Below are 12,093 nucleotides of genomic sequence, written 5' to 3'. Positions count from 1 at the left end.
TCTCTCCCATGTGTTGTCCTGGAAGATGAATTGGAAAAATAAAAAAAACAGCATTTTTGTATTTTGGAAGTCAGCAGAGCTTTTCCTACTATACTAAGCTCTGAAACAACTGCACAGTTTATTTGCCTTTGGTAAAATCAACCCCACTATTTCAGGGGGCCCCTGTTTACTAGGGGAATGCAGGGAAAATAAGTATCAGCAACATGAAGGTGAGCTATCAAAGCAAAGCTGTATTAAGACCATTCAGGGCAAACAGGATCTTCTATGTAGCACCTGACCACACCCTATAGGACACCTGACCAGCAGAAGTTATTAAAGGCTGGGGGATGTCTTTTAAATTTGTTTAACTGAACTGAATGTCATACTATTTCAACTCAAGACAAAGAAACATTACCCATAATCATAATACAAAAAGAGAAATTTGAAGTCTTCCTACCTGAAACTCTAGTGTACACTTAGTTCCCTGAGTAATATCTTCATAGAAGCACTGCTTGGCATTATCTGGCAGTTCAAATGTGATTTCTGATGCAGTGGCACATCCTAAAGCAAGCAGAAGTAGTGACAGCAAAGACCTCCAATTGGACCTGTACACCAAATGTTGCAGCATCTTCAGGCTTTACTGGCCACTACCACAACAGCAATCTCCTTCTGAAAAAGAAAAAAAATACAAAAACAGTAAGCCAGGTTTCATGATTCACAGTAGAATTATTAAAATATTATGCAGCCTTTCCCTGCAAACCACAAAGAACCCAATTATCTAATGACACTAGCATGCAACACTTTACAGTATACTATGATCACAATGAGACTGCGCTGTACTGAATCATGTGCATCCACACAAAAAGAGTAATTTGTGAGCCCAGGACCCTGGTGGCCCAGGGCCATCTACAACCAACTCAGGACCCTGGTGACCCAGGGCCGTCTACAACCAACTCAGGACCCTGGTGACCCAGGGCCGTCTACAACCAACTCAGGACCCTGGTGACCCAGGGCCGTCTACAACCAACTCAGGACCCTGGTGACCCAGGGCCGTCTACAACCAACTCAGGACCCTGGTGACCCAGGGCCGTCTACAACCAACTCAGGACCCTGGTGACACAGGGCCGTCTACAACCAACTCAGGACCCTGGTGACACAGGGCCGTCTACAACCAACTCAGGACCCTGGTGACCCAGGGCCGTCTACAACCAACTCAGGACCCTGGTGACACAGGGCCGTCTACAACCAACTCAGGACCCTGGTGACCCAGGGCCGTCTACAACCAACTCAGGACCCTGGTGACCCAGGGCCGTCTACAACCAACTCAGGACCCTGGTGACCCAGGGCCGTCTACAACCAACTCAGGACCCTGGTGACCCAGGGCCGTCTACAACCAACTCAGGACCCTGGTGACCGGGCACAATCTATGAACAAATCAGGAGCCTGGTAGCCCAGGGCCATCTATGACCAACTCAAGACCCCAGTGACCCATGGCCGTTTATGGTCAACTTGAAACCCTTGTGACCAAGCACAATCTATGATCAAATCAGGACTACAGACTTTAGATATCTATGATCAACTGTTTGGAGAAATATAAGTGGGTGACTTAAAGAAGTACAGCCAAAGCTCTTTTGGTTGTACTTCTCCTGTGGATCACAGGAGTGCAGTTCTTTCTGCACTCCTGTGACCCATTTTCAGTTGACAGCGGGCTGAAGCCTGTTGTCAGCTGATGTTACTCAGCTAGTCCAGGCTGGAGAAAGATCCTGACTTCAAGGTCAGGATCCACCCCAGAGTCTGGAGTGACACCTGGGTCAGCCTCTCAGAGATGTGCCGAGAGCCTGAGCCAGCTGTTGCCCCCCCACCCCTCCTTCAAAGTCAAGCTAAGCAGCGGCAACTGACAGTCACCGCATTCTGCTCAGAGAGGCTATGAGAACTCAGCAATCAATGGTTATGTGATTGCTGAGTTCTCACACTTAGAGCCAGTGGGGGGGAACGATGCTGCATCCACCTAGGTAAGTATAATTGAAGGAAAAATAAAAATCCCATACTTCTCTTTTAATCAGTGCTCAATGTGTGGTTGCCAGCTGCTGTTTGCAAGTCCCCATGTGAGCCACTTCTGGGACTTTCCGATTAGGTTTCAGCATTTCAATAATTCTCAGATATCCAGAGAGAGACAAATAGGCTGATCTTATAGAATCTTTGTTGCCAGTTGGTCAGGGTATAAGGACCACTTAGGTACACAATAATGTCAAAATTAACACATTTTTCCAACATTCCCTAAACTTAGGCTGGCCATATATTATACAATTATCTGGAGATTTTTGGTTTAGATTTACCAAAAACCATATAATAGGAGGACAAACCTAAACAACACTTTCAGTTGTATCCAGTTAGGCAGGCCCTTGCACTACACAGTTGAAGGTAAATCTAAAGGAAATTGGGCAGAAAATTGGAAGATAATTGTATAATGTATGGCCAGCCTTAGTATTATGGTTTAAGACTTCAGTTTTAAAGTGGAGGCCATCATTAAAAGAGACAATCACAAGTCTTCCAATTAACAGATGAAATCTGCCATCTTCCCTCTGGCAGAAAGTTGTTTTAAGGCAGTTTTATCTGATAGTGCAGTTTGACCGATATCAACAATGTCTGGAAATAGCATGTAGCCTAGAAGACACAGTATAGGATGGTGGCTAGGACCGGAGGCTTCTCACAAACATTTTTCTTTGTGGCAGATACTCTTCCTTATTGTCCACAGAAGTGTGTCTCAATCACAGCAGTCACTACCAAGCCAAAGACATCTACTCTAAAGATGTAACAGAAAAACATCACTAGGCACAGCATATTAACTTCTAGGATGATCTACTATTTTAACAAGCTACCTATGTGCATTTGCAGTCATTGGCTTCAGATGGACACACACATTAAACATCTGTACGATCTTCCACTACATTTACCCAAAACTATAGAGTGCAAGGGTTACAAAATCCACCTATTTATCCACAATATCCAGTATGATCTGATCATACAATCAACTTTTTATTTACTAAAACTATGTAGGATGAGGACTTATCTAATCTATCCAATCAATTTGTAGGCACTCAGGCAAGTCTTGTACCACGTAGTTGTTGGTAGGTCTAACACAGGCCATATGCCTCTCACAAATACTGAGTACTTTCCCCCGGGAAAGAATAAGATATCAGGGAGATGGTTTAGAAAGGAGGATACCCAACTGAGAGATGTTTTGGTGGAGGGGGAATTGAGATCACTTAAAGAGTTAATAGAGAAGAAGGGAGACATTTTTATTAGAATAGATGAGTGGAAATATCATCAATTGAAAAGTTTTATTGGAAATCTACCGAAACCCTTGAGAATAAAACAGGAGTGGAATATGTTTGAAAGGTTGTTAGAGACACGAAGGGATGGGAAGCACGGTATTTCAAAAGTGTATAGAATACTCACAGAATTAGACACAAACACAAAGTTAATTTTTATGACAAAATGGGAAAGAGATATGGGAGTGGGGATTGATGAAGATAGACAAAGATGTTTAGATTGATACACGATAATGTTAGTATGAGAGAGGTTGAGGTTAATTATAAGTGTGTGACACGATGGCACATTACACAGAGTGTAGAGCACAAGATGAATGGGGAAAATTCAAATATGTGCTGGAGAGGATGTGGAGAGATAGGCATGGTGTTTCACATATGGTGGGAATGTCCGAAAATCCAGGCTTTTTGGAAGATAATAGTCAAGTTGATTGAAGAAATAACTGAAATAGACATAGGGTTAGACCCAACGACGTGCCTCCTACACAATGTGGAGACATCTGTAAATAAATATAAAGATTCAGGTATTTGGTACTTCTTGAATGCGGCGAAAGGGTTGATACCCAAGTTTTGGCGGAAAGCTGAGGTACCGAAGGAGGTAGACTGGATTAATAGAGTAAACCAGATAGGTAGAATGGAAAGATCATATCATATGCAGGAAGATAGGATGAGAATTTATTTCAGGAGATTGGAAAAGTGGGAAAGAGCAAGATTGAAAGAGAAATATAGGAAAATATGAACTAGGATGTTAACAAAAAATTAATAAGCCTCAACAGATTAGAATGGGCTAGAGTCTGCAGAGGGGGAGGAGGGGGGAAGAGGGGCGGGAAGGGGGGGTAGTGGGACGGGAAAGAAAAGAGTTTTTAGTAAGGGAAAGATAGAAATGTTATAAATGTCTATTTGTATGAGAATTATTTCCCTTTTTGGGTTTTTGTATTAACATGAAAAATTTAATAAATATTTAAATTAAAAAAAAAAAAAAAAACAACAAAAAAAAACACAGGCCATAGACGGGTCGTTTATCGTCCGAATTTTCGTTTGCACAAAAAAAAAAACAAAAATCGGCTGATATTTATGCTGTTAGTGGGGCCAGCCCGTCGGCCATTTTTCGCGGATCTTCACATTTATTTTTTTATCGGTAATGCTGGAAAATCCACGAAAAACGGCTGTTTTTCGTGGACATTGGTGGCTGCATCGGCAGCGGGGCTGACCGATCTTTCGTTTATTGGCCGAAAATTCGGCCAATAAATGGCCTGTCTATGGCCTGACTAAAGGGGATTGGATAATCAGATTGTAATGTGTGTGATTATTGTCAACAGCTATGATAGCTGCCAGCAATATTCACTGTCTTCTTCATGCAGGGACAGCTCTCCCTGCCGGAAGAACACAATAGCTCAGCAAGACTACACTACAACTACAAGTCTACAATCACCTGAGCTCCCACCTCACTGACAACAACCTTCTTGACCCTTTACAGTCTGGCTTTCACTCACTACATTCCACTGAAACTGCCCTACTAAAACTCACTAATGATCTACTAACATCTAAAACCATTGGCCACTACTCCATACTCTTACTACTTGACCTCTCTGCGGCTTTTGATATGGTTGACCATCCCCTCTTCCTTAAAAAACTCCACTCTCTTGGCCTCCGAGACTCTGCTCTTTCCTGGTTCTCCTCCTACCTATCGCAGCGCTCCTTCAGTGTTAACTATAATGCTGCCTCCTCCTCTTCACTCCCTCTTTCTGTAGGGGTCCCTCAAGGTTCTGTCCTTGGACCCCTTCTCTTCTCCATCTACACCTCCTCTCTTGGTCACTTGATAAACTCCCATGGCTTCAAGTACCATCTCTATGCTGATGACACACAAATCTATCTTTCTACCCCTCACCTCACCCCTTCAGTCTCCTCTAGCATTACTAACCTACTAAGTGACATATCAGCATGGATGTCACTCAACTTCCTCAAACTTTCCAAAACTAAGCTCTTAGTATTCCCCCCAGCCCGAGCCCCCTCCCCTGACTTCTCCATCAAGATCAATAACACAATCATCAGTCCCTCCCCTCATGGCAGGTTACTAGGTGTAATCCTAGACTCCCATCTGTCCTTTCAGCCCCAAATCCAATCACTGTCTAAATCTTGTAGACTTCACCTCCACAACATCTCCAAGATACGCCCGTTCCTAACCTCGGAAACTACTAAGCAACTTATTCACTCCCTTGTTATATCTCGCCTTGACTATTGTAACTCCCTCCTCATTGAATCGAATCACAGGCTATCCCCTCTTCAAACTATCAAGAATGCTGCTGCCAGACTCATCCACCTTACTAACCGTTCTGTATCTGCCACCCCTCTCTGCCAATCCCTCCACTGGCTTCCCATTGCCCAACGGATAAAATTCAAAACATTAACAATAACGTATAAAGCCATTTATAACTCTGCCCCAAATTACATCACCAATCTTGTCTCTAAATATCACCCAAACCGTACTCTCTGCTCCTTGCATAAACTCCTGCTCTCTAGCTCCCTTGTCTCCTCCTCCCACGCTCGTCTCCAGGACTTCTCCAGAGCTTCCCCCATCCTCTGGAACTCTCTACCCCAATTTATCAGACTATCGCCTACTCTGCTCACTTTTAGGTGATCTCGGAAAACCTGTCTCTTCAGGGAAGCCTATCTTGCCCTCAGTTAATAATGGAATCTTCTACTCTTCCAACCAGTCCATCTCCCACAGTTACTACCTTTTGTACCACTGGCCCCTCCCTCCTAGATTGTAAGCTCCAAGGAGCAGGGCCCTCCTATCCCTCTTGTATTGAACTGTGTTGTTGCTGTATTGTCTCCCTTTATATTGTAAAGCGCTGAGCAAACTGTTGGCGCTATATAAATCCTGTATAATAATAATAATAATAATAATAATAAGAGGGATTCCCCCATCGACACTGACTGTTGACGGGAGAATCAAGTAATTTTCTTTCATACGTTTTCCTATAGTTGCAGAAAAGAAAAACGCATCATCTATGGCCATAGGGGTGTAGAAATTTAAAAAAAAAACTACTTGTCCAGGGACTAAATCGGCGTCCCAATCTACTTGTCCTCATGACAAGCTACTTGTCCATATTAAAAAAGATTTTAACCAAAACGGTATTTAAAATGGAGGTGATGTTAGGAATGTCTAGGGATTTTAAAAACAAAAAGGGGCTTTATGGCTATTTAAACATTTAATATTTTTAACATTGTGCTGTTTATCTCCTCCTCCCTCCATGCCTGTCTCCAGCACCACACCCGGGGACTAGCAGGGAGGTAAGACACTTTGCAGTGTAATGAGCACCGATTGGCTGCTCCTCAGGAAAGGTGAGTGTCAGGCTTATCCTTTATCTCTTTTGCTGCCAGAGCCGTTTTTGCATTTTTGCACAAGTTAAAAAAAAATCATTTTAGGCCTGAAGATTACACAACAGCCTCTAACATTATATATTTTCTGAAAGCAGAGACCCTACAGAACAAATAGTGGTAGTTCTAATTTTTTATGGCGCATGATATTACCGCCAAATTGCAGTAAAAAATACAAGTTCATTTTAGGGCACAAAATAGCAATAGATTACCCTATTTTTTTTGTAAAATAAAGTTTGTACATGAGTATATGTGGGGGGTACTCAATTTTTTTTTGGGGGAGGGGAATGGTATGTGCTTGGGTGTAACTTTTATTTTTTACAATTTTTTATTGACCCTGCATGTCTCCTCTATGCTCCACTGAATGTAATGCAGTGCACACAGCACCACATTACATTCTTTCCCGGCTTCCATGACCGGGAATCTCTCACTGGGGACCCGGAAGTGACATCATAACGTTACTTCTGGGTCAGGACAAGAAGGGGGGGGGGGGAGCGGACATGTCCGTCTCCTCGCTCCCCTCTAGCCGACGACGTTGAGCCGGTCCTGGGCCCGCAGATGGGCAAGCAGTGCCTGGGAATTGTGCCCCCCATGCACCAGAAAACGCAGCACATTTGCTGGTGCATGTAACTGCAGTTTTGTGTGGGTGTGGTTTAGGAAAAGGGTTGGGTACCTTTTCCCTGCAGGTACAGCAACCCAAACGAATGGGACACTATGTCCACACAATTGCACCCACACATACTGTGGAGATGTGAACCTAGCCTAACACGGACTGCCTGCACGCAGCACCTGGCGGCTTCAGCTGCCTGAACAAACGGCCCTTTTATAGTCTACAAGCCTTAGTGCCCGTGTGAATGAGACATGACTCCTTACAAATAAGGCCCCTTGCACACAGGGCTGCTCAGCTGCAATGTGCCCAGGAGAGACAGGTACATTGTTCAGCCCCTTTGCAGGCAGCCTGTCAATGTCATACTGCAGCTGAACATTGTAATGGCACTTAAAGTGGTTGCAAACCGTTACATATACCCAGTTAAATGGCCGACCTCAGGTGATACACAGAGATTAAACAAATCCTCCTACATAAGTTGTAACTGTTTATCTGCAGTTTTCTCTTCTCCAAGGCCGTTGAAAGTGCTGAATTTATAAAGCATGTAGAGCAGTCAAAAAAAAAAAAAAAAAAGGGGGTGGAGAACTGAAATTACACATTGCAGATCTCAGTGAGGAGAGAGCTGATTGGAGCGAAGGGACACACCCCTATTACACGGCACACAGGAACAGAGCTGAGGCTGTAAATCTGCTATAGGTCCCTCCCCCGTCACCATTTTTCTCTTGGTGTCAGGAAAATGTGTCAGAAGTGATTCATGCAGAAAGCACAGGAATGAGGCAGCAGACAGAAATGACACTCAGTGCTCTTGAGAAAAGTGCACACCATAGAAGAATATGCTTTGTTCCTATATGATGTCTGAGGTTTACAACTACTATAAAGCAGAGCTCCAAACGAAAGTACTTTAAGTACTCCTCCCCTGCTACATTTGGCATGCAATTTTTTTTTTTCGGGGGGGGGGGGGACCTAGTTTTGACAGGTACCCACTCCTGCGTGGATCGCCTAGGTGACCTGAGCGGAAATTATCCTCTCTCCCTTAACCCCTGCAGGCTTCCGTGACACATGCCGTCCCAAAAGACAGTGGACCCTTCAGGAGGTGCAGTTTGACTCGTGCATGCGCAGTGTGTACCCGGCTGTGAAGCTGTAAGCTGTCACAGCCAGGTGTCTACAGTTGAGAGGCCAGCGCTGGGGAGAGAAGAGGGGGAGAAGGGATGGCTCAGTTGAGCACATTGCTGGATCGTAGGACGGGTGAATGTGTGTTTATTAAAAGTCAGGAGCTACAGGTTTTGTAGCTGCAGACTTTAAGGCCTCGTTCACACCATACATGCATGAAAACTGACGTGCACATCTCACTTGCAGAGACACCAGTTTTCATGCACATTTCAATGAGTTTTATACACGTTGCAGATTCCTGTGCGAAAAAAATGTGCATGTGATACTAGTGCTGGAGTGAACAGGACACAGAGAACAACTGATTTTGACATCTCTGCACACTGGTGGGAATGAGGCCTAACACACAAAAACGACTGGAGCTCCTCTTTAAGGATAGGTTCACATTTATGCAGTTTGCGTTTGATCAGTTTCTACAGTGCTTTTTGCACTGCATTTTTGCACATGCGGTTGTTTTCCAACTTGTTGCTGGGCAGATTAAAATGCAAAAAGCGTCATAAAAAAAAAGCACTACATGTTTTTCTGCAGTGTCTCCATTGAAGTCTATAGAACCAAAATGCAATGTTTTGCATTTAAAAAAAGTCCCTGACCCTTTCCATAAAACGCACCAGGTGAAACCGCAGAGATGTGGACATCTCCCATGTTAAATGGACTGCTGTACGTTTCTGCAAAACGCATACGTGTGAACCTAGACTAAGACCATGTCTGTTCAGGGACAAGCACAAGTAGCATTCAGTACGGTGTTCAGCCGCAGTCTGCCATAGACTTTGACAAGCTGCCTGCAATGGGGCAGGACCAAACACCTGTCCCTCCTGGGAACATACATCTGAGTGGCACTGTGTGCAAGAGGCCTAAAAGTGCAAATTCCCAGCCCAAGGTTTCTTCATATTACATACATCCCCTCCTTACTACACACAATCATGAATAAACAGGATCACAGGAAGTACACAGGACTGATCTTCGAGTCACATCCAGCTGTATCCATACCATAACACTCCACCCAGGAGCAGAACAAAGAGCAGGCAGTGTATGGAGAGGCCAAAATAAAATGGCTGATCAGAGCTACAGCAAGGAGCCACCATAAGAAGAGGAGGTGGTGGCATGTAGTGACAATGACCCAATACCAGGGCAATCACCAGTGTACAGCACCCACACCGACCAGCAGCTCTCCCCACAGGAATCCTGTATGAACCCCCCAATACACTATGCTAGGACCCCGCCATACACCTGCCGGTCACAGCTCAGCCCCCCGGTGTCACTCACCCGGCACAATCCCGGATACACTCTCAGGCAACGTCCTGTAAGCGTGGCAGAGGAGGAGGGTGACTGGGACGATGGAGGCTTGGAAGCGGAAACCGGCGAACGCTGACCCGGAAGTGCTCTCTCTCTCTCTGTGCATACGTGTTGGTCAGACAGGAGGAGGGATGAGAGAGGAGAGGAGTGTGTTCTCCACAGAAGGAGTGTGCTCTCCTCTCTCATCCTTCCCTGTACTTCCTCATCAGTGTGTTCTGGCCGCTCCTCCACCATACATTACACATATAGCTCACACTGGACCTCTGTGTGGATCCAATTCCTTTTCCTTCTTGTCCCTCAGATGTAGAAATAAATGGAGTCTGGAAGGTGTTTCTACTGTAAAGAAGGGTTAAACCCCGTGCTCAGTCTTCTTTTTGTTGTCTTGCCAGCTGAGGAGACTCATTCATTTCCTATCACTAAGGAAAGCCATAGACGGGTCGAAAACCGGCCCTTTTAAAAAAAATGAAAAATCGGTCGTTCAATAGGCCAACGTTACCACCAATGGTAAAAAAAAAATTGGCCGATTTGTATCCCGTCTACGGCCAGCATTTAATTACTTCTGTCCCTTGCAGAGAGCTCCGCTATTATATTTGATATGAAAAAGTCTTGCAGTTGCAACAATGTATCCATTTGTATCCATTTCGAATACACATGGTTTTATTCAGATACAAATAGATACATTGTTGAAAATGCAAGCTCGTGCAGGCTCCACCTCCGCAACATCGCCAAAATCTGCTCGTTCCTAACCCCAGAAACCTTTAAACAGCTCATCCACTCCCTCATCACATCACGACTCGACTACTGCAACTCCCTCCTCACTGGCCTGCCTCGCCGCTGGCTATGCCCGCTTCAGTCAATCCTGAATACGGCTGCCAGACTCATTCACCTTTCCAACCACTCCATCTCCGCCACCCCCCTCTGCCAATCCCTCCACTGGCTTCTGATTGCGCAACGGATCAAATTCAAAATCCTAATACTGATTTACAAAGCCGTCCACCACACTGCCCCGAACTACATCACTGACCTAATACCCAAGTACCGCCCAGCACGCACACTCCGCTCCTCACAAGACCTCCTTCTCTCTAGTTCTCTGGTCTCCTCCTCCCATGCCCGCCTCCAGGACTTCTCCAGGGTGTCACCCATCCTCTGGAACTCCCTGCCCCAACCCATCAGATTATCACCTACTCTCCTCTCCTTTAGGCGCACCCTGAAAACCCATCTCTTCAGGGAAGCCTACCCCACCCCCTGCTAACTTGCCGACCTTCTCCACTCTTCCTACCACTCCATCCCCCACAGCTATCTCCTCCTGTACCACTATCCCCTCTCTCCTAGATTGTAAGCTCGAAAGAGCAGGGCCCTCGATCCCCTCATGTTTTGCATTGTATTGTTATTGTTCTGTCACATGTTCTGTCCCCCTTTGTAATGTACAGCGCTGAGCGAACTATCGGCGCTTTATAAATACTGTATAACAATAATAATGTCAAATATAATAGCATTCTGGAATTCTTCTTCTTCTTTTTTCTTCTTTTTCTTTTTCTTCTTTTCTTCTTTTTCTTTTTCTTCTCTTCTTTTTCTTTTCTTCTTTTTCTTCTTCTTGGAGGTCACGGCTCATGCGCAGATTTTTTATTGGTAAAATGATCGGCCGATTTGCCCATCATTGCCGGTAAAATCGGCCGATCGGCAAAATCGTCCAATTTGTTTTCCAACTTTACCGATAAAAAAAAGTGCCAAAACCCTGAAAAACGGGCAACCAATTAACGGTGCGAAAATCGTCCAATTTTGTTTTTTCGATCCGTCTATGGCCTGCATAAGGAAGGCCATAGACGTGCCATTTATCGCCCAAATTTTCAGCTGATAAATGAAAAATTGGTCGGCCCCGTTGCCGATGCTGACACCAATGTCCACGAAAACGGCCATTTTTCGTGGCTTTTCCAACTTGACTGTTAAAAATAAATGAGAAGATCCACGAAAAACAGCCAACGGGCTGGCCCCACTAACGGTGTGAATATCGGCCGATTTTTCCTGCGGACGTAAATTCGGCCAATAAACTGTCTCCCACCATAATGTAAAGTGCTGAGCAAACTGTCGGCGCTATATAAATCCTGTATAGTAATAATAATAAATGACCCGTCTATGGCCTGCATAAGGCTCAGTTCACACTAGCTTTGTCAGCAGGCATCAGACAGGTGATTGGGAAGAGTTTTTAACACTTCTCAAATGCCTATGAATATTCTGCACATGGCAGCACACAGTGCTGTTCACACTGAAGCATTAGCATAGTGGCAGAACTGACGCCTCGTGTGGAGTCAGGAGGAATTGAAGCCTCCCATTCAAGTC

General features: G+C 44.8%; 1 protein-coding gene across 1 annotated transcript in view; it reads right to left on the bottom strand.

Moving 5' to 3' along the window:
- The window catches only part of TMED7 (transmembrane p24 trafficking protein 7), a 29,651-nt gene extending 19,780 nt beyond the window's left edge, over positions 1-9,871 (bottom strand). The window contains exons 1-2 of the mRNA XM_089684841.1: positions 9,727-9,871; positions 437-648 (exon numbers count right to left, since the gene is read on the bottom strand). Coding sequence (XP_089540967.1) covers positions 437-607 — 171 coding nt within the window. The 5' untranslated portion in view covers positions 608-648; positions 9,727-9,871. The remainder of the gene's footprint in view (positions 1-436; positions 649-9,726) is intronic.
- Positions 9,872-12,093: the final 2,222 nt, after the last annotated feature.

This window comes from Staurois parvus, unplaced genomic scaffold (assembly GCF_062004578.1).
Source record: "Staurois parvus isolate SC_StPar_1 unplaced genomic scaffold, SC_StPar_1.0 ptg000358l, whole genome shotgun sequence".
NCBI lineage: Eukaryota > Metazoa > Chordata > Amphibia > Anura > Ranidae > Staurois > Staurois parvus.
This window is presented reverse-complemented; position numbering and strand designations above follow the sequence as displayed.